Raw genomic sequence first — 23,264 nt, 5'->3', positions numbered from 1 at the left:
AAAGAGCCCGCTCCAAGACACAGATTGTGGAATGATGGGTGGGAGTACAAATGTCATTTGGGTGTGATGTGAACAATCCCGGTTTGACAATGTTCCCATCACACATATATATTCTTTCCTTGCTGCTCTAGTTTGCTCACGACAAAAGAAAAAAAAACACAGGCAAACCCTTAGATCAGTAAACGTGAAATCATTCCTTAAGAGCAGCAGTGGCGTAGTGGCTAAGAGCAGTGGCTAAGAGCAGGTGCACTCTGATCTGGAGGAACCGGGTTTGATTCCCAGCTCTGCCGCTTGAGTTGTGGAGGCTTATCTGGGGAATTCAGATTAGCCTGTACACTCCCACACACGCCAGCTGGGTGACCTTGGGCTAGTAGTCACAGCTTCTCGGAGCTCTCTCAGCCCCACCTACCTCACAGGGTGTTTGTTGTGAGGGGGGAAGGGCAAGGAGATTGTCAGCCCCTTTGAGTCTCCTACAGGAGAGAAAGGGGGGATATAAATCCAAACTCTTCTTCTTCTTCTTAATGTCACAAAGAATTCTTCTCAGATTTAGGAATATTTGCTGTATTTCCAAGTAAGGTGTGGTCTAAGTTGGATCATGGTAGTTAAATTGTGAGAGGTTGAGTACCCACTTCCCACTGTTCCCCGCCCTCTCCCCGCTCTGGTGTGAAAAGTTACACCAGAAGTGCTCTCAGCTTTCTCCACAGAAAGTGAGAAGCATGCGTGGGGCAAGAGGAAGCACATCAGGACAAGAAATCCTGCCCAAATGCACCTCCTCTCTCTCAAGCGTAACCATGAGAAGCATGTAGGGATAAGATTTCTTGCCCCAGCGTGCTTCCGGTCCCACTATGCACCAGAGCACTGGTGGATAATCAGCCAGAGTATATTTTAAAAACCCACAAGTGTGAACTCAAGGAAAGCCATTCATTTTGACAGCTTTTGTACCAAACTTGCTAAATAAATGGCTCTCTCTTCTGGCAAAAAGAAAGCATTGCACTGCAAGAGATTTAAGCAGTTTTAAAGAGCAAACTATTAGCTATGGAAGTACATCCCCAACAGCCACTGCATTTCTCCTTTGAAATATGCCTTTGGGGAGGTGAAATTTGCATCTGAAAAGGAATGGGGAATTAGGGGAAGAACTGTGGCTATATGCAAAAGACCCCAAGTTCAAGCCTTGCCATCTTCACTTAGTGGATGTCAGTCTTGAGAAAATGCTTTCTCTGCATGGAACCCCATTTATCATAATTCAAAATACCGAGCAGTGTTGTCAGTCAGTATAAAGCAGTTTTGTTGACGAATACCAGTCAAAGAAGAAGAAAAGTTGGCCTTTATACCCTTCTTTTCTCTATTATAATGAGTTTGAAGGTGGCTTACAACCACAATCCTTCCTTTCACCACAGCAGGCACCTTGTGAGCTATGTGGGGCTGAGAGAGTTCTGAGAGAACTGTGACTGGCCCAAGGTCATCCTGCACATTTCCCGTGGAAGCATGGGGAAATAAAGCTGGTTCACCAGATTAGAGTCTGCTGCCCATTTGGAGGAGTGGGGAATCAAATCTGGTCCTTCAGATTAGCGCTAACCACTACAACGCACTGGCTCTCTTGATTAAATTCAATTTCTGTAGCTGTATTCAGAGGTGAGTGGAGGAAATGTAAAATGGAGATTTTTGTGGTTGACTATGGAGGCATCAAAGTGATGGTGCACATTTGTAAGGCCGAGTCTGTGAGATGTCTAGTCTAGTGCAATCCTCACACCAGTTCACAAGAGATAAGAAAAACTTGTGATCTGGTATGTATAAATGTTTGTGAACTCAAAGTTCAACTCTAGTTTGACTTTCCAAAACTCAAGGGGGGTGGGGGGGAGATAGAAAAGCCATAATTCAGGACAAATGTCTTCATTTGAAATTAGAAGCCCAGCAGAGAGCTTTTCCACCGCAAGGAGTCCAGGAAGAATGTAGGTCACTTTGCAATAGAATATTGGAAGGAAGACCCTGTGAACAAAGTGTTTTCATCAGAGAATTTTGCCCCCTGTTGATTTTTTCCCTTTGACAAAAGAAGAACTGTGAATTCAACAGCAGGAGTGAAATGAGTTGTTTGGTTTTATTGAAATGTTTGGTGCCCATTCCCCTGTTCATTTACACGTTTGTTCACCTGTAACTTGGTATCTTTCTTGAACACTGTAAAATTGGAATGGAATTTAGTATCCACATTTGTGACAAACAGTTGCTTTGACTGACTGAGAATACACAGTTCCAGTTTCTGACTTACTAGTTGGGTTGCCAACTGTGACTTGGGAAATTCCTGGAGATTTGAAGGTAGAGGCTGTGGAGGCCAAGGTATGAGGAAGGGAAGGACCTCAGTGGGTATAAAGCCAAAGAGCCTACCCTCCAAAGGAGCCATTTTGTCCTTGGGAACTGATCACTGTAGACTAGAGATCAATTGTCACTTTAGAACATAGGTGTCAAACTCATGGCCCTCCAGATGTTATGGACCACAGTTCCCATCACCCCTGCCAGCATCATGCTGGCAGGGGATGATGGGAACCGTAGTCCATAACATCTGGAGGCTTCTGAACACCACAATGTTAGAAGATCTCCAGGCCCCACCTGGCAGTTGGCATCCCTATTTGCTAAGTACCCCCCTAACTATATCTCTAAATGCCATGTATCACAAAGAGGGGTGTCTCGACTTAATTTGGGCCAGGTTTATGCGCCATTTAAGCAAATCGTAAGATATTATAGGTTGCTCATGTAGTATGCCTGTCCACGCTGTCCAAAGTTTACTTCTCATCCTTTGACTTGTAGATCGGTTTCACACATGCATATGTTTGCGAGTTCCAACTTCGGATGTTCCTGGAGTTTCGAGAGCAGGGCTTGGGGAGAGCCAAGTCTGGGCAGTGGGAGGAGCTCAGTGGAGTTGAGATAATATTCTAGGACTTCTATTTCTCCTGGAGTCAATGGCATGCATGGAGTCCACTTTCCAAAGCAGCTGTTCTGTCCCAGGAAATTGATGAGGTCTGGAGATGAGTTATAATTTTGTTGAGGCTGGTAGGAACATATGGGGTTTGACTGCGTTGTACCACTGTAGACTGCAGGTGGGACAGGAGCTTTGAACATCCCTTTGTATTAAAAAAACAAAAACAAAATCCCACAGTGCAAATAGAAATGTTTAGAGACCTCCTGCCCCCTGCTGGCACTAATTGGGTTTTTAAAAATTATTGGCAGCCCTAATTGTGATCTTAAATAGTTGCCTTGTATGAATTTGTGTAACAATTTTATTTTCATTGTAAGCCCCTTTTGAGATTCACCAGATAGAAAGCTGGCTAATAAATGTTTTAAATGCATACATAAATTAAAAAATCTTGTAATCTTGGATTCTACATATGTGGGGAAGATGGATAAACTCTAGTTGTGTAGTGGGGAACAAAATTCATTCTGTAGCTAGTTCAAGAGTTGGGATTAGTAGTCATAACTTTGAAAACTGTGTTCATTTTATGGGAAAAATTCAGAGGAAACAGCAAACGGTGTAAAAAAAAATGAATCATAGGCGGTTTCGCCACGACCTCCCTGTATCGCCTCCACACGGCAAAATTCATGGCGTGGAAGTGAAGACACGGTCGCGTACATGCATGCTGGCGGCCTCCAGCAGAAAGGCTCGACAAATGGCAGGCGGCTCATGCGGGCCTGCCTGCTGCCCGTCCCACTCACCTGCCTTGTCCCGCCCGCTGCCCTCTGACCTCCAGGGGTCGGAGGACAGCGTGGGTGGGGCTTCGACAGCCAGCAGGCGACGACGGGGACAAGGTGAGTGGGACGGGGCAGGGAGACAGCGTGTTCCCGGCGGTGCGGTTCGCACCGCGCCGCCAGGAAGACGCTTTCCCCCCAACAACAACCCTTTAAAGGGTTGTTGTTTAGGGCGGCCTGACGCCACCCTGGGGGAGGGGGAGCGCAGTCAGGTCGGCGCTGCTGCATTGCAGCACCGCCGCCTGTGCGAACGGCGGCCTGGGGGCGGCGTTTTTACCGCCCCCAGGCCGTCGTTTTTGGCCCATGCGGAAAGGGCCATAGATTAAGAGCAAAGCAAGCAGATTTTTAGATTGAAAGATGAGGAGTAAGAAATCTGAAGTCTTTGGTGGTGGAAAGTGCTGTAATGTTGTAGACAGCTTATGGCAACCCTGTAAGGTTTTCAAGGTAAGAGACAACTACAGGCGATTTGCCATTGTCTGCCTATGTGAAGCTGCCCTGGACTTTCTTGGTGGTTTCCCATCAAAGTACTAACAGGGGATGTTCTTGTTTAGCTTCTGAGATCTGATGAGATCAGGCTCGTGTGGGCTATCCCGGTCAGGGCGCTGAAGTCCTTTCAGCCTGTCAAATGTCTGGTCCATCTAGTTGAATCTGGGACATTCTGTACATAAAGTCTATGCTCTGCTATTGACCCAGAGAAACACTTAGTGCAATCCATTGGATGTTACCTCTCTTCCTCAGGTAGCTATTATAGTAACCGATGGGCGTCCCCAGGATGGAGTGAAGGACGTAGCAGCCAGAGCAAGAGCCCTTGGGATTGAAATTTTTGCCATCGGCGTGGGCCGTGTAGACATGCCCACCCTGCGACAGATTGCCAGTGAGCCCCTGGATGAGCACGTGGACTATGTGGAGAGCTACAGTGTCATTGAGAAGTTGACCAAGAAGTTTCAAGAAGCATTCTGTGGTAAGTCCTCCAGAAGTTTCCAGGGGGAATAAAAGATGGAGAGAGATCTCAGACCAGGATGCATGAACACACAACCAAAGAGTATACATGTAGGAGCAGGAAGAACCATGCAGCATGGTGGGAATCCATGTAGGGCTAAGGTGGAATGTCATGGGAAAATCTTTCCAGTGTGAAATGTTCTCCTGATAAACTATTCATTCCATACCTCTTCACCCAGTTTTGCTCGGTTTTTGATCAGTTTGCTGTTTTTGCTCAGTTCACCTTTCGAAAGGGCTTAGACCAGTGGTGGCGAACCTTTGGCACTCCAGATGTTATGGAGTACAATTCTCAACAGCCCCTGCCAGCATGGCCAATTGGCCATGCTGGCAGGGGCTGATGGGAATTGTAGTCCATAACATTTGGAGTGCCAAAGGTTCGCCACCACGAGCTTAGACAGATGCATGGTACTAAAAGGAGCCTTCACATTCAGAACCATTAGAAGTCTGAATACCACTGCCAGGGAACAACATTGGGGAAGGCTTTGGTCTCTTATGTCACTGTGTGTGAGAGATGATGCTGGAATAGATGGACCGCTGGTCTGATGCATCAGGGTCCTTCTTATGTTCCCCTTTGTTGTTTCCCTTAATGGTTGTTTCAGTCCTCTTAAAATGTATCCTTCATCTTGCTGGCTCCATGAGGGATAGGCAGTGGGATCATGTCATACCCCTGCGCAACCACCAGATTTGGCTGTGATTGCACCACAAAGCCAAATCAGACTGTGATCACTGCTTCCTGCCTTCATCTAATTAGGACAACTCTTCTGCCCTGTTTTACAAGGTCCCTAAACATTCCCCCTCATGGAGTCAAGAAGGAACATTTTCTCAAGAAATACACCATATCAGCTCAGCCCTAAATATATGACTTGGTTTGCTTAGTGTCACAGCAGCCACTCGCTTCTCTGAAAAGTTTGGATGCACTCATTTTTATTATTGGCTATTCGTTTTACTGTCATTGTGTTTATTTTTTTGTGAGTTGGCTCAAGCAGTGCTTGCCATTAAAAGTACAACACATACCATTGAGAATCACCCTCAGCCTGTTGCTAAGTATGCATCGCCAGGATGCATACCACAATATAGCCACCTTACTGAAGGTTTGGGTCACTCTGATCAAGGCCTGAATGGAAACCCCACTAAGAATGGGGTTGTGGGACTTACCGAAACAACATCCTGTGATGCTGTGATGTCACTTCCACCTACCTAACTGGAAGTGATATCACTGGGCTACAGGATGCTCTAGACTTTTGGTTGAATCCTAAAGCATCTTGCAATTTGGTAATGTCATTTCTGGTGACACTGCTAAAAGAGACGTAGTAATATTGTGGGATGTTGGTTCCTGTGGCAATATTGGGGGTGGTAGGGGAACCAAGTCAAGGGTGGGAGGTTGCCTGCCAAAGGACCACCCTACCTGGGAGACTGTATGCTCAACTATCTTGAGTTTCATCATGGAGGAAATGTGGGATATAAAGGTAGTGAATATATATAATAAATAATTGGCCTAACTTGTGAAGGCTACTCTAATAGGGACTTTTTCCAGGATGTGGCAGAAAGACCAAAAAGGTTAGGCCACAAAAATTACCTGGGGAGGGTATCCCAGAGGTGCAGAGCTTCACTTGAGAATGCCCTCTCTTTTGTAGTTACCCCAGCGCTTCTGAGGGTGGGGGCACAGGGAGACAGAGGTATAGAAATGCTCTTTGTGGTCCAGGCATATGGCAGGAGGCGAGCCTTTGCTAGCATAGCTGACAAAGACCTGCCTGATTGCAAATATTAATGCTATGTTTAATGGGTCATTTAAAGTCACACCAGATTTAACCCAATTAACAAAATCCAGGTTTACATAAAGGAACACAGGGCCTTCTTTGTTCGATTCACCTCAGGAGTCTGTTGAAATTGGAAAAAGTGGGAGGAGGGAACAGCGTGAGGTAATATTTCAGACTTCGGAGCAAAAACCAAAAGCCGTTATCATTGTTCCTAACATAAAGGTATCCTCATGGTTTTTTAAACTGGCTTTGTTTAAGCATCAGAGGGGGCAATAGCATGTTGAAGACACAACACAGAAAGACATTCTTGTCAGAGAGAAAGAGGTGCTTCAGGCTCATGGCTTCACGTTCAGTGGCAGCTAGTTTTTACCACATTGTAGGTTTACCAGTGACCAGGATGGCTAAATGGAGCTTCTGTGTTCAAAGACCATACGTTTTAACAACAGCTGTCACAAGGCAGAACTTTTGCCTTCATGTCCTGGTTAGAGGCAACTAGTTAGTCTCCAAAAGAAACAGGCTGCAGGATTAGTGAACCTCTTCCACAGGCGTTATTTGCCCTGAGTTCTTTTAGGAAGCGTTTTTCCTGCTTCCCTAAATCATCATGATGTATTCATGCACCTCTGAAGGTTTCCCCATCTTTTTTTCCCTGCCTTTCTCAAACCTGCTTTGTTCTGTTGTTTTGGGAAAGAGTGCAATAAAGCTGGGATAGTTGCTGTGTATCTCTGTGTGTGTGTGTGTGTTTCTGGGACGGGGTGTGTGTGGGATTTTCCAGCCCAATTCACAGCTATTTTCTCTGACTGACTCCACAACAGCCATTTCCTCTCCCCACTTCTGAGGGGGGGGGAGGGGTTGTCATTATTTTTTAAATCAACACTAGAATATCATATCAATCTGCAATTGTAATGATAGGTGATACAGCCTCTGTGAATCCCCAGTTTTTTATTTTTAAAAAGCAAGTCTCTAGCCTCTTCCCTTGTGGAGCTATAAGGGAAAAAGTCACATCACTGCAAACAAAGGTCTAGAGACTTATTTCTTTTTAACTGAAAGCTAGGAATTCAGAGAGCCTGATATGCCTATAGTTACAATGGTATAATGATAAGCCTATTGCAGATTTTTTTTTAAATTAAAAAAGCCCTGTGTGCCTGGAGGTGGTGTGGCTACTTCCAGAAGGCTCCAATCGCTCCTGAGTTTAATCCGCAGCCACACTGGCAATAGGGAAACCACAAAATCCCATCCCTGTGTGAAAGACACCTCAGTCTGATCCACTTGGACTTTTGTTATATTCTTAACCACTGATTAGTTATCTGTACTGATTCAACAGCACACTTATCGGTACCTTCCAGCTAATTTTTACCGAAAAACTGCCTCAGAGACTTCAAATTGAGGGCAGAAGACCGGCTTAACCTTCTGCCTTCTTGTCATTTGTTTGCTCAAAGTCACAGCCCAAACTTTTATTTGGGGTGGTACAAGATTCCTCCCACAGTCTCCCAGGGTGAAATATAACCCAAGTTTGATGATTTAGAGCTGGGAAAAGATGGCAAAATGAGAAAGGATGAAATCGCTTCATCTGCTGCCATTCATCCACTGAGGTATTTTCCACCAGAGCAAAGCTATAAATTCCCTGCGAAACTACCGAAGGAGCCAAAGTGTATACTATAAAGCCCTGATTTTCTTTTTTTTTTTAAGTTCAGGATACTAATACATTTTCACTTTGCGTGTCGTTTATTTTATAGCTGTGTCAGACTTGTGCGCCACGGGAGACCACGATTGTCAGCAGATCTGTGTCAGCACGGGTGCCTCATACACGTGTGCTTGTAAAGAGGGGTTCACACTTAACACCGATGGGAAAAGCTGCAGTGGTAAATAATTCCGTCCTAGACTTGGCCAAGCTAGCCAATGTTTCTTCCAAATCCTGTGAATTCTTGCATGGTTCAAAATGCAACAATCACAGTTCAGGAAGGGTGGCCATCTTCCTGGTTGTACACACAACCCATCACGTTACTTTAAACTCTCTTTCCTGTCCCTGCTTCCTTTTGCTTGCCCCTGATTCATCTGGTTATGAGTTCCCCTCATAACCAGAGAGGGATTTATATAGAACCTCAGTAACCTATGTAGCCATCTGAGTATTTTAGAGTTTGGAAGCTAAGCATGGCCATGGTTAGTATTTTGATTGGAGACCACTAAGAAGATCAGGGTTGCTATGGAGATTATGGCAAACCACCTCTGCTCCTCTTTGACCTTAAAAATCTCATGAGGGATTGTCATAAGTCTTTGGAAACTTGACAGGACTTATTATTCAGTAAGTAAGCTAAAGTTTGGGGCCTCTGATTATGAAAGGCATCTAAATACAAACAATTTACCAAACATTACTAAACTACCATTTTTGGGAATAATGTTGCGTGGGCTCTTAAACTTGACATAGTGTGTCTTAATCCAGGCCTGCTTCTAATTATTTTTTTCCAAATTTTATCCATAAACGCTTTCCACCTCACAGAGAGTTGAAGATATCCTGGAAAGCCCATCCTTTCTTAAATTGCGGGAGGTAGTTTCTTTGATATCGCCGATGACATAATTTCACAGTTTCATATTTCATAGTCGTTTACTGTGATGGGATTCAGCAAGACAGGTTTCATTCAACTGATAATGGATTTTAGAGAGACTGGTAGCATCCAACCAATGATGGAATTCAGGAAGAGAGGTAGCATCCAATCAATGATGCTCAAAACATAGGCCTCTTCCACACATGCAGAATAATGCACTTTCAATCCACTTTTGCAATTGTTTGAAAGTGGATTTTGCTGTTCCGCATAGTAAAATCCAGCTGCAAAGTGCACTGAAAGTGGATCGAAAGTGCATTATTCTGCATATGCGGAAGGGGCCATAATGTGATACTCCATCTGCAGTCTGAATGGGAACATTCCAGTTTTCCCACCTCATCCTGCTGCATGGGAAGATCAGACCTGAGATTCTTTATTTGGAGATGCCAGAGACGGGATCTGAGCCTCCTTACCTGCAACACACAGGCTTTATTACTAAGCCACATCTCCCCCCTTCCATCTGATCAGGGGCCTAATTGATCCATGTAGCTCAGTATTGTCTACTTGGCAAAGACGCTCCAGTGTCTTGGGCATAGTACCATCTTCTACCTGTTATCCTTTAACTGGAGATGGCAGGGCATCTGCTTATCAAGGCCGTTTCTGCATGGCACAATTATACCAGGTTACAATCGGTATCTTACAATCTGGATCCATTTTATCCCGATTTCTGCCTTCACATGGCTGCCCATTTCTGTGAAGGAATTGAGTGAAGACTGGTAGGAAATACTCCAGTTGTTCCACACGAGCCTGGGTCTTATGTATTTTCACCTCAAGTGTATCCATGCATGTGCAAACATGCCCGGTGTGTTGGCTGTTGTTTTGGGGCAGCAGTGCGGAAAAATTGTCCCCCTTTTTCCAGTTCTGGATAGGGCCCATTGCAGGGCTCAACATGGCAAGCGGCAGCAAAAAAACAATGGGGCACAGCATCACATCACATTCCCACTCATGTTCTCATATTTTTGTGGAAAATTAGAGACTCCCCCCCAATGATATGCCCACTAACACTCGGCCCAAAGTGCACGTCTCCCTAGCTATGTGCTCCGTACATGTACAGAAAAGAAAACGGGGACATTTTGGACTCCACTCCTGATTAGCCCAGGCGAAATGGCACCTGGTTGATACCATGAGCAGAAAACGTGCTTGGGGAACATTTTGTGAAGGGCGGGCTGCAACTGTTGGTAGCTCAACAGAGTTGAAAACTGACATGACGCCAGGTGGGAAGCTCAGGGGCAGCGGGGTGGGGAGATCAGGGGGCTGGATGGGAAAAACAAACTGGTTCTGCTCCCGTGGTGTTTGCACGGTAGTGGGTTCACTGTGGGATTTTTTGAAAAGAATTACCGAATTGGTGATTTTTGAAAATTCCGGGATGAGGGAAATATCGGGGGACAAGCTGGCTTTAGGACCGGGAACTGTGCAAACTTTTTGACTAAACCTGGATATTTCCCTTGTTCAACCTGGGATATTTGAACCGTGCAGAAAAGACCCAAGTGTCTTCTGTACCTCTGAGCTATAGTTTCCCCAAAACTCCCCCCCCCCCCATCTATGGTGTTCAGGTCATTTTTGTTTGTGGTTTGACAAAAAAATCCCTGAGATTCTTATAGTAATGATGTCTTAGTCCCTCTGTGACCTCAGCAGTTCAGAGGAACCATTCATCACATATAACACCCTTCTGCATTCTGTACTCAGATGAGCTTCTGCTGTTATGGGTGCAAAGCATGTGCTCTGAGCCACAACTGCGCCTGACTTATTTTGTATGCTCTTGCTCTTGCTTGGCACGACAACCATAGCTTCTCCTTGCATGCTGCTTCCGAGTCATCCAAGTGAGATGACCCCAAAGAATACATGCTTATATCTGGCAACACTGGAATTCTTCATGTACTCATCTCTATTGCAAAGTCCATTTCTAGTATTTCAGGCTAACCTGCATTTCATTTCTTTTGCTCTGCTAACTGCACGGTCATATCTTCTCTGTAAGCAGCCAAGAATATACAGGCTGCAACTCTTTAATCTACAACTGTATATAACATAAAATTACAAAAAAATGCTGATTGGTCCTCCTCAGGATTAAGGGCCCGTAGCAGATTTCTTTTTCTTCTACTACTTTGCAAATGACCTGCAGAGGTCCCCAAGGATGTACCACCCAGGGGGACAAGTGGGGTAAAATATCCCCCGGCTGTGGTCATTTAGTCACGTGGGAGGTGGACAATTGCCCCCTACACCCCTCCTCTTTTCCCCCAGGTCCATACAATGACTTCAAGACCTGGTGCAAAAAAAGCTGTTTGGTCGCGGTGGGGGAACAGGCCGCCCGTACGGGGGGGGGGCGGGGCGGGGCGGAAAACTCAGGTTTTGCACCAGGCTACATTTTCCCTAGATACACCTCGGATGAGCATTCTGCTCCTGTAAATCTCAATGCACTGCATCTTGTTGGTCCCCTACACACTCAGGAGGGTTTGTTTTGTGTTGTTTATTATTTATTGCCAGCAGCAAAGCCCAAGAGGTTTTTTTGGGGGAGGGGGTGGAATTTGGGGAGGGGGACATTCAAGGAGCTGGGGTCACTTCTAGGTGATCATGTGGAATTGTTATCACAGCCCTCCAAAGCACTAGGCACTTTCCCAGTCTCTATGGTAAATACTATAAAGATTGGGGGCTGCTGCCATGTCACAGGGAGACCATGGCTCATTCCGCACATGCAGAATAATGCACTTTCAAACTGCTTTCAATGCTCTTTGAAGCTGTGCAGAATGGCAAAACCCACTTGCAAACAGTTGTGAAAGTGGTTTGAAAACGCATTATTTTGCGTGTGCGGAAGGGGCCCATGATGTCATTCCTCCTACGTTTTCTCCTGCTGCTCCATTGATTGAGCACGGACAAGCAAAGGAAGGGGTGCTGCAAATGATAAGGCTAAGTGAGAGTAATGAAACATTGGTATCAAGGCTGTGGGCAGCTCCTTTAGTTTTAGTGACCACTTGCCGCACATTTGAGTTCCTTGTTTCATCATCCATATTTCATGAGAGCAGCAAGCTAATAAGGAAGAGAAAAACACGTCTGTTCCTATAGCACCAGCATCCTGTTGCTTAGAAGCAAGGGCATTCAGGTCAGTCCTTCCCCTGCAAAAGTATATCGGTGTCCTTAGTTGATCCTCCATTTCTAACAGAGCCAAGAAAGCACCAGGGAGGACTGAGTGCTCAGTTTAAAAATTTACACTGCCTGCCAATGGGAGAACAAGTGATCCTCTGAGATGTGAGAAAGCCTTCCAGCAAACTAAGAACGGAGTCAATGGTCATACACTTGACTCTGATTTTTAAAGCCGCGATTTGGGAAGGTTCCATGATGCAAGAATGTAAATGGGACCGATCTCTAGACGCCCTAGTCAAAGCATGCCAATGAAAATGACTCGCCCCCATTTCTGAGCAGAAACACTTGCTGGCTGCAGCAGCCAAACAGAGCACGCCGTCTCCGAGTCTCCCTTGTCCGGTGTATCTGAATGTTGTAATATTGCCAGACAGAGAGAAATGTTTCTCTCTTTCTCACAATACTAGAACCAGGGGGCATCCACTGAAAATGCTGGGGGGAAGAATTAGGATTAATAAAAGGAAACACTTCTTCACGCAACGCGTGATTGGTGTTTGGAATATGCTGCCACAGGAGGTGGTGATGGCCACTAACCTGGATAGCTTTAAAAGGGGCTTGGACAGATTTATGGAGGAGAAGTCGATTAATGGCTACCAATCTTGATCCTCTTTGATCTGAGATTGCAAATGCCTTAACAAACCAGGTGCTCGGGAGCAACAGCCACAGAAGGCCATTGCTTTCACCTCCTGCATGTGAGCTCCCAAAGGCACCTGGTGGGCCACTGCGAGTAGCAGAGAGCTGGACTAGATGGACTCTGGTCTGATCCAGCTGGCTTGCTCTTATGTTCTTATGTTCTTGCCACCGCAGAAAAAAGTATGTGACAAGCATTTGACTTTTAATTAACTATATTATTAACGTCATTAATGCTTCAAAAGATTCTAAAATACCAGTGCTTTCAAAAGAGCAAAAAAGAAAAAGTCTCAGATGAGCAATAATTTGATATTAAGACCAAAGTGTAAGAACAATACTGAAGACAGCTAAGTTGCAATGAAACTAAAATGAATGGTGGAACGGTAAATCAAAATATCAGCTGCTAACGAATCCTCAGATTAGTGTGGTGAATGGAGAGACAATGTGAAGTAGTAGTTAGAGCAGGGGTCCTTCCAATCTTTTAAAGACTGTCACACCTTTTGAATTTTGATAGGGGGTGGGGAGTTCCACCTCAAAATGGCTGCCTTTGGAGGTGGAGCCATACAGAATACCTGTCCCTGTCACATGTCCTGGGAAGAAAGACATTGTGAAGGGGGAGTGGAACCACTCAAGGACAAAGGAAAGTCCAGGTGTTTACCAGTTTTCATCCTTCAGTGGGCAACTCTTTCAATTGAATGAAGGCAGTCAATAAAGCCCCGCCTTTCAATCCCCCCTTCGTAAAAGATAGACGGACACCAAGAGAAGTAGTAGCACATGCCGTAGCTCCCACAGGTGCCATGTTGGGGAATCCCTGGATTAGAATGTTAGACTAAAACTGGAGACAGCAGATTAAAATTTCCATGAAATTTAAGGCCTTCATAAATTGAGGCATTTTGACACAAACTGGGTCTGGGTTGTCTGTCTCACTCCAGGACAGATAACAATCCTCCTGGCCATTTTGGATCAGAAAAGTGACTCAAGGACGTGGTGAAGATGCTGTTACCTCCAGATGGTGCTCCAGATCTGAATTGGGCCCCAGCATGCTTGGGAATTTAGCTTCCCGTTGTTCATGTTTGACCGTGAGCTGATCAGAATTGGTCAGGGGAACCCAGACCTGACCCATGCCCAAACACCTCGGCTAATTTGACTGTTACTGGATGACCATACAGCCATTATTCTCTCTCAGCTGGCCTTCACATAATTGTTGTACAGCTAAAATAGAATGGAATGGAAACAGTTTAACAAAGCCAACCTTTTCTTTTCCAGACAGCTGTGATAACACTGAGTCATGTACCACTTAATGATGGTCATTATCTTTGAACTAATGGAACAAAAGTGAAGTGAGAATTTTACTCTCCCTTTCCCTGTTGGCAATTGTAGTTTTGTTTGAAGGTAATCTGCCAGAAAGTAATCTGATCTTATCACATCCCAGAGGCCAAGCAGGGTTGGTCCTGGCCAGAGGCGTATTGGAGGAAAATGGCGCCTAAGGGCAATACCTGGTCAAGCCCCCCCATCCCATGCCCCACTTACGGCGGTGGCTCTGGCAGGCGGCTCAGGCAGACACTGTGGGAGGCTGGGGAGGGCAGGAGGCCAGAGCACCCCCTTTGCAGGGGGAGAGGCCTTCTGGCTGCACAGTTAGGCACGGCCTCGCAAGCCGGTGCAATCCCCCAGTGGGGGAGAGGCCTCCCCGCCACATGACTGGACCTGGCCTTGGGTGCTGGCACAATCCCCCAGTGAGGGAGAGGCCTCCTGGCCACATGGCTGGTCCTGGCCTTGGGCGCTGGTGAACAGTGCCCCAGCATGGGGGGAACGGCTGGGCACTGGCTGGGTCACCATGCCGTGGGACAGGCTGGACGCAAGGACCTGGCTGGTGCCTGGCCCTCCCACATGACCAAAAGGCGTGCGCCCGGGGACATGGATATCCCCATGGGCAGTATGCCCCTTGTCCTGGTCTTCTGGAGCAGCTCAAAAACTTTGTTTATTAAGTCCCATAAAGCCTTTGATATACAGAAGTTACTGTTTTCCTGGGGTGATTTGGTGGTTTCCTTTGTGCCATTTAATAGCTTTATTTCTTCTATTTTGGATTGTTGGGTGTCTCATATGCAGGGCAGGTCTGTCTACTAAGCAAACCTAACAATTGCCGAGGCAGAGTCCAGAGATGGGGGGAGGGGGCACCCGAAGAGTTCGAGGTCCACAGGCAGATCCAGGAGTCCACGATGCAGAGAAGATACTTAATCAAGTTGACATGTTTTTAGTTGAAAATTCCTGGAGATATGAGAGTGGAGTCTGGGAAGGATGGAGATTGGGAGGGGAGGGAGTTCAACAGGCATGTTTTGCCATAGAGACCACTCTCCAAAGCTGCCGTTTCCTCTAGGGGACCTGATCTCTGTAGCGTGGAGATCACTTGTAATTTCTGGAGATCTCCAGCCACCACCTGGAGGTTAGCAACCCTAGTGCCAAAACAGCAGACCTCCTGTAAATATATATCATGCCTACTCAGAAGTCAGTTCCATTGTGTTCAACAAGATTTATTCCCAGGTAAGCATGGTTAGGATTGCAGCCCTCAGAAAGAGCAAATTGCTATTTCATTATCCCTGTCTAGATATATTGAACGGGAGCCCTGATCTGGATGGCCAATGTCATCAGATCTCAGAAGCTAAGCAGGGTCACCCCTTGGATGGGAGACCACCAGCCAGTGGTGGGATCCAAAAATTTTAGTAACAGGTTCCCGTGGTGGTGGGATTCAAACTGGCGTAGCGCCAATGGGGCTGGGCGGGGCACGACGGGGGTGTAGCAGGGCATTCCAGAGGCGGGGCATTCCTGGGCGGGGGGTGGTGGCAAGGACGCATCCACTGCACCAGTCCTTGGGCAGGAAACGAATGCATACAGGCGCAGGCTGCCACGCACGCCGGTGCATCTCCTGCTAGACTGCTTCAAGTTCTGCGCGCTACTGCTGAGAGGAGGGGCGTAACTAAGGGAAAAATCACATGGCAAAATCACCAATTAGTAACCCCCTCTCGGCACACACAAATAATTAGTAACCTACTCTCGGGAACCTGTGAGAACCTGCTGGATCCCACCTCTACCACCAGGCCTTGGATGGGAGACCACCAAGGAACACCAGAGTTGCTATGCAGAGATAGGCATTCACAAACTAGGTCTCTTGCTTTGAAAACCCTACTGGGCTGCTGCAAACTGGCTATGACTTGAAGACCCTTCACACGTGCACATGTTACTGTTCACCCACAGCTCCAAAAACCCTTGGATTGGCCCTGCTCATGTGCCTCACAGAGGGTAAAAAAAAGCCGGCACATGAATAAGCTAAATAAATTAATAAATCCAGTCTTTTCAAAGTGTTCTTTGTTCACTCAAAGCACCAAGCGTTTCAACTGGCTACTTGTTGCTCTCTGTCATTTGCTTCTCTGCAGCCTGCAGTGGGGGAGCCGCTACAGACCTTGTTTTTCTGATCGATGGGTCCAAGAGTGTGAGGCCTGAGAACTTTGAGCTGGTGAAGAGGTTCATCAACCAGATTGTGGATTCTCTGGATGTGTCAGACAGAAATGCACACGTTGGCCTGGTCCAGTACTCTAGTGCAGTCAGACAGGAATTCCCACTAGGGCGATTCAGTACTAAGAAGGATATCAAAGCAGCAGTGAGGAAGATGTCTTACATGGAGAAAGGGACCATGACGGGCCAAGCACTGAAATACCTGGTGGACAATTCCTTCGCCATCTCTAGTGGAGCCAGACCGGGAGTTCCAAAGGTAGCAATTGTATTTACAGACGGACGGTCACAAGATTACATCAATGATGCAGCCAAGAAAGCCAAAGAACTAGGTAGGTTGTCAAAAAAAATGAAATCAGGATAATTATGTTTAAAAAAATTCACCGCTGGCACAAGCTACCAAATGACTGCATGCCTCTAGAAATAGAATCCTTGATAGATTCTCCTCCATGATACCCATGGAGGGAATCCACAAATCTTATAAGTATGATGTTATTAACCCAAAAGAAACTATTCTACTCTGGAATATTCTCCCTTTATGGGTTCAGCCAAATGGTGAAGATCTTCCTCTTCAAGTAGACCAGTGGTGGCGAACCTTTGGCACTCCAGATGTTATGGACTACAATTCCCAGCAGCCCCTGCCAGCATGGCCAATTGGGAATTGTAGTCCTTAACATCTGGCTGATGGGAATTGTAGTCCTTAACATCTGGAGTGCCAAAGGTTCGCCACCACGGGAGTAGGCATTTGATTAGCTTCTCTGGAACCCCCCGCACTCCACCCCTGCTCACAGCAGCTAATCTAGGGATGGGGAAGTCAGGGTTGGGATTATTTTAAGGCTATTTTTATTGTAGTTTTAGTTGTTATGTTTTATTGATGGTGTTTTTATTGTGGTTTTGACATTGTTTTTAACTTATATAAGCTGCCTAGAAATGCTAATATGAGGCAGGATGTAAATACTTACAAGTAAGTAAATATGTCTGCAGCCAGCTGAATTGCAGACTCAAGCACCAGGTTAGATAATCTCTGCAGCTCCTCTTTTTAGCTTGTCCTTATGGCCAAAGTAAGGGCTTATGCTTTCTCAGCTGGGTTGCCAACTCTGAGTTTGGAAATTCCTGGAGAATTGGAGGTAGAACCTGGAGATCTGAGTAGGGTATAATGCCACCCTCCAAAGCAGCCATTTTATCAAGGGGCACAGATTTCTGTCATCTGACCAATTGTAATTCTTGGAGATTGGTAACCCATTATGGCATAGATTCTGTTGAATGGAGGTCATGGGGATTTCCTATTTTATTGGCATTTTGAAAGGCACACATAACTTTCTTTTCTTTCCTTTTTTGATTACTTTTTTTGATTGCATTTTTATCCTGTTTAGTGTTTGCTGTTAACAAATCTTTGGATTCCAGCAGCTTGGATTCCAGAACAACTTTATAACTATCAAACAGAACAGCTTTATAAGTATTCCTAAAACTTGAAATGAGGGTGCTCTGTTTATGTCCCCTGAGAAAGAGTGCCAACTCTGGGATGGGAAATTCTTGGAGATAAAAAAGTGGCATTTAGAGAAGAAAGGGAACTCAGTGGAGTACAAGGCATAGAGTGTATTCCCTGAAGCTGCCATTTTTCTCCAGAGGAACTGATCTATGTGATCTGGAGATCAGCTGATGCCATCTGGAGCTGTCCTGGTACCATCTGGAGGGAGTAAGCCTTCTTCTGAGAGGCCATTCCATAGAGTTGACACTAGGGGTTAGTGTCTGCACTCTGTGCCCCTGCCATGCTCCAGTCCGCTCCCACCCAGCCCCACTCTGGAATGCCCCCCACTCCCGGAACACCCACACCACGCCCCTGTAGGGGCACACACAGTGATTTATGAATCCCCCCTATCCCTTGGTGCTACGCCACTGATTGGTCAAACCCCAGAAGGTACAGGCTTGGCCAAGGAAGACCACATATTTCCAGCAAGGGAGGAATTGCGAGCAGATAGTGATTTGTACAAGTAGCATAGGGTTCATATATGGAGAAATGATCCTTCAGATACATGGTCCCAGGATGTGAACAGCATTAAATGAAAGGGTTTTGTTTTAATTGCATTTAACTTTGTATGCTAGGACTGATTTTTGAGTCGAATTAATGGTTTTCTTGTTCTTTCACTGAGAAGACAACCGGCAGGTTAACAATTCTTTTTCATCTGTATCAGGCTACAAGATGTTTGCTGTTGGAGTCGGAAATGCCATCGAAGATGAACTGAGAGAAATCGCCTCCGAACCAGTGGCAGAGCATTATTTTTACACAGCCGATTTCAAAACTATCAACCAAATTGCAAAGAAACTTCAGAGTAAAATCTGTGTTGGTATGTAAGGTTGTAGATGCTACATTTAGAAAACAATCTGGTCACTCACAGTCCTGGCAAATCAGTGTGGAAGACAGGAACAAATAAATAACTTGGAAAACTCCACCCCTATCAGGCTCCAGAGTTTGGTAGGGCCTGGACAAGAACTTCACTAAGGGTTGGATCCGAAAAGGTTTTCACTGGCTAAAAAAGGGAAGGGGGTCCACTCGTACTACCCAAGGGCTATGCTAAGGATAATGGGACCTGCATGGACCAAAGTGATGCAAAATGGTAGTTTCGGCAAAATTAATAATAATAATTTTAATTTTTTTTTAAAAAACTGCTGGCTGGATCCAACCCTAAATACACCACTTTCTGCTTTTCTCCATCTGTCTTCCCATACATATATGTGTGCAAGCAGACACATCCTTCTGTACCTCTCTGGATTTAGTACTGGCCCAGCCAATCAAAAGAAAGCCATAAGAACATACGAACTAGCCTGCTGGATCAGACCAGAGTCCATCTAGTCCAGCACTCTGCTACTCGCAGTGGCCCACCAGGTGCCTTTGGGAGCTCCCATGCAGGATGTGAAAGAAATGGCCTTCTGCTACTGCTGCTCCTGAGCACCTGGTCTGCTAAGGCATTTGCAATCTGAGCCACTGCTTTACTCACTCCAGATCATTTTAGAGACTGCTACAAAGATCAAGTATTTTGGGATATCTGTACCATGCTGGCTCTGACTTTAGCATGAACAATGACATAAACATCTTGTTTAGCAGCCTCTAAGAATTCCAGAATAAAAGGAGGTTCTGTGACCCCAAGGTTGTCAGATTGGGGAACTGCCAGCCCTTATCCCCAACAACAACAACAGCACAACACTGTCAGGATACCAGTATGACATCACTTCAGGAAGAAAACTGGAAGTGATACCAGTCTTCTCTAGGAATCATCAGAAACCATAAAGTTTCAGGCAATTCCTAGAGGGGTTTGACGCAACTTCCAGGTGATGTCATGTTGTTGTTAAAGTCTCCTAACCGTCCATATTCCCACTGGTTTCCTGGCAACCCTTCTAATCCATAGGGCAAATGTAGAACTGCCAGTTCCTTAACACTGTAAAATAGAATTGTAAATCCTATCACAACAGTTTTCTCCATATCTCCAAATTGTTTAAAGTTCCCTTCATGTTCCGCTAGGGACCTAACCATTTTGCTTCATCATGATTAATTGTTCAACAACTGTTTTCTCTTTCCCAGAAGAAGATCCATGTGAATGTGAAGCCATTCTGAACTTCCAGGCAAAGGTGGATAACCTCATAAAGGCACTGACACAGAAGCATATCCTTTGGCAACTATTTGCAAAACAAGGTGTTGGAGTAAAAATGTTGCAGTATGCCTCCCATTTACCCACCCAAGTTGGGGAACTGCCAGCCCTTATCCCCAGTTTCCCATTTAAGAGGGGCACTGTGGGAATTTCCCTTTGTATGGCAAAGAGTTTTTATGGAAAAGGTGACCATCTCTGTTGCCTCCCCTAGTCTTTATGGTAAAGAACATAGAGATCATAGAGACTAGGGAAGGCAGCCTAGAGGATCAGCTGGAAGTGACACCCCATCATTCCTAAATCCCTCCCTCGGCCATCCTCACCCCAAACCTCCTAACATTTTTTGAGGCTGAATTAGAGTCCCTGTTTGAGGTTTTAAGAAATCATCTGGAAGAATAAGATTATTGGGAAGCATCCATGTGACCCAAATAATTCCCCCTAGGATTCAATAATAATTTATTTAGAGTACTAATATTGTTCTCTTCCCATGTTCTTCTTTCCCTCCCTTAACTTGATATCTGTAGCTGGGTGATCAGTTACAATTCAAGAACTTCAAGCCTAGAGGTTGGTGACCTTATTTGTGTTCCCCAAGGTATATATTCAAAGGGCAGATCATATACTCAAGCCCTTTGGTGTATGAAGGTCCATTTGTTTGATTCATATTTCAAAATCAAATGCCATCAGTTTCAATATCACATGCCATCAATTCAGCTAAGCAAAATCTTCTTTGCATACTGCATGAAAGTGAATCTGTGATTTTTTCCTTAATTCTATCTCACTGGAAGCTGTGACGAGAAAACTCGCTGCCCTGGAAAACAGGATCACAGTTTAAAAAAAAAAGTAGAATGTTATTTCTTCCCAACAGAAAACAGCAACACCAGAAGGCTTTTACTTATATGGATGAGCATTTCTTCTTGCAGTGCTACACCTTATATTTTAACAAAATGACTTTTCTAGCTGCCTTCTTTGGAAGAAGGGGAAAAAAATTTGTAACACTAGAATATCATGGTAAAGCCCTATATGTCTTTGTGTACCAAAATACATTAAACTATCCCTTGCATTATAGACTATACATATATTAAATACCTGGGAGAAATTGTTTTAATCTAAAGCTTAATATATACATCTATAATGTTTTGAATATGTACTTTGTATGGAGTTCTGTGAACGCTTGCTAGGTTCTGCGCCATCCTTTCCGTTTAAGAGCTGAATATGACCCACATGACTCTGAATGTTAAGAAAACAGAAGAAGAAATAGCAGATGTATAATTTGTTTATAAAGCATTTATCTCTGAGTAGCAGGAACAATGAGTATTAATTCAGGCACACTCGCTGCCTCCTGCTGCAAACTCCTGCTGATGATGTTCATTGCAAACTGTTTGGATTACAAAGAGCTTCAGGCAAAGTTCTGCTGATCAGTCAGCAATCTGACATTGTACAAAATCAGGTCTGTTTTTTTTTTAAAAAAGAAGGAATTCTTCCATGGATTTTTAAAATATTTGCATCTTGGTTTCACGAGCATGATGCAACATCACTGCTTCTCAGCGCCTTCTTATCTTTTTGGCTGTGTGTCGAGTCACGGCAACTCAAAATGTTTTCAAAGCTAGGGACGTTTAGGTTTGCTGTTGTGCGCCTTGGCGTCATCCATTCACTCATTCACCTTTATTGGTATGACGTAATATATAGTGAAAATTTTAAGATTTAAATTAAAAAACTAAATAAGTATGGTCCACTTTTACAGAAACAAATTTAAAAACACCATCACGTATCTCCTATTTTTAGCACAACGCAATGTTACGGCTTCCTGCAAAAAATCTGGCTACCCTTTCGCTTTATTCAAGATTCGAGTTGTTCAAAAGAAATATCAGCAACAGAATTGGGAAGTCCTGTCCTATGAACGAGAATAGGGCTTATATACTTTGCTGGGATCTTCAGATAAAAAGATAATAAAGTAGAGCGTGCTGAAAAGTTTCAGAGCAGCCTACTTCACAGGGGCAATGCCTTTCTGAACGTGCTGCATTTTTGGTATCTTCCATAAAGAACTGCAGATGGCATAAACGTTGAACCTAGCCAAAGATAAGGTTCTACGTTGATTTGAATTCTGGAGCTGGTAAAAATAAGTGGCGATTTGACCTACTTTAAATGGGATACCTCTGCGTCATGACCCTGGTGTTCCTGGGGAACCAGAGCCAATCCTGCTTAGTTTCCATGATCTTATGAAATCGAGCTAGCCAATGCTAGCCAGGTCAGGGATCCTGACTCTCAGACTGTACAATTCTCTCAACAGCTTTAACATCAAGATGTGCCAACACCAGGATGCTGCTCTCAAAGACCCTGGCTACGAAACTCTCTCTCTAGACTATTGCCTTTTTAGTGTTCCCTGCATATATCTGAATGTTGTTCCATCCTTAGACCATATTCAAGCTGCAAGCAAGTATGGCCTCATTTGAGGTTTCTGTCATTTCATATTCACAGGCCCCGGTCCCCACCAACCAAATAGTAACCAGTCCCACCTAGGTATGCCAAAGAATACTTCACCACTGCACCCCTCTAAATGTGAGCATACGTGGCCGGGGCTTTGGTTAATTTTGTAGTCGTTTGTATCAGGATATTTATACTTGAGAATATGGAAAAGGCAAATTATTCAGAAAATGTTATCACGACAGATGTTTTTGCATTAAAAACAATTAAAGTTTGCTGAAAAGCTGAGAATGGATTTGGAAGGCTTTGTTGCATTTCTTGCTTTTAATTATGTGCGGTTCTCGTGGGCAGAAGGGGGGCTGCTTGCTTATTTATTTTGATTTACAGCCTGGGCCATTCCAGAAACTCACAGCAGGTATCGAGAGAAAGATATGTAATCCTCCTAATTGAAATGTGGTATTAAATTTACTGAAATGCCGTATTTGCCAGTCTAACCTTTAGTCCTTTGGGGGTAGGCAGTTCCTAAATCTAACAAACAAACAAACAAATAAATAAAATAAATAGTCCCAAAGTCCAGCCCAAACAGAATAGGAGTATAGCAACAAGGGAGCTTCCCCATTCAAAGATATTCCTCTCTGTATTGTCGAAGACAATTTCAACAGGAAGGAAGAAACCATGAAAATGAACAGAATTTGGCTGCCAGTGTTGAAAAACTCTAGAATCAAGACAGTGACTGATCAGCTCCACACAAACACAGGACAACTATAGACTATAGCATTCAAAGGGAACAAAGACCAGGATACTTCTATTCAGATCCATTCACCTATTGACCTTGCTATCTTCATTGT

The 23,264-nt window shown here is 44.8% G+C and overlaps 1 protein-coding gene across 2 annotated transcripts in view; it reads left to right on the top strand.

Annotated features, from left to right (window-relative positions):
* MATN1 (matrilin 1) overlaps positions 1-22,711 on the top strand; it is a 42,313-nt gene extending 19,602 nt beyond the window's left edge. Inside the window, exons 3-8 of one of the 2 annotated variants that reach the window (XM_048499783.1) lie at positions 4,474-4,696; positions 8,225-8,350; positions 16,279-16,686; positions 18,547-18,699; positions 19,935-20,012; positions 20,775-22,711. In XM_048499783.1, the coding sequence (XP_048355740.1) occupies positions 4,474-4,696; positions 8,225-8,350; positions 16,279-16,686; positions 18,547-18,699; positions 19,935-20,012; positions 20,775-20,827 (1,041 nt within the window). In that variant the 3' untranslated portion in view covers positions 20,828-22,711. Of the gene's footprint in view, positions 1-4,473; positions 4,697-8,224; positions 8,351-16,278; positions 16,687-18,546; positions 18,700-19,931; positions 20,013-20,774 lie in introns of both variants that reach the window. The other variant, XM_048499782.1, reaches the window with a different exon arrangement.
* Positions 22,712-23,264: the final 553 nt, after the last annotated feature.

The sequence above is a fragment of the Sphaerodactylus townsendi genome, linkage group LG06 (genome assembly GCF_021028975.2).
Source record: "Sphaerodactylus townsendi isolate TG3544 linkage group LG06, MPM_Stown_v2.3, whole genome shotgun sequence".
In the NCBI taxonomy this organism is placed as follows: Eukaryota; Metazoa; Chordata; class Lepidosauria; order Squamata; family Sphaerodactylidae; genus Sphaerodactylus; species Sphaerodactylus townsendi.
Note: the sequence above shows the minus strand (reverse complement) of the source record. Positions and strands in the feature narration are given on the sequence as shown.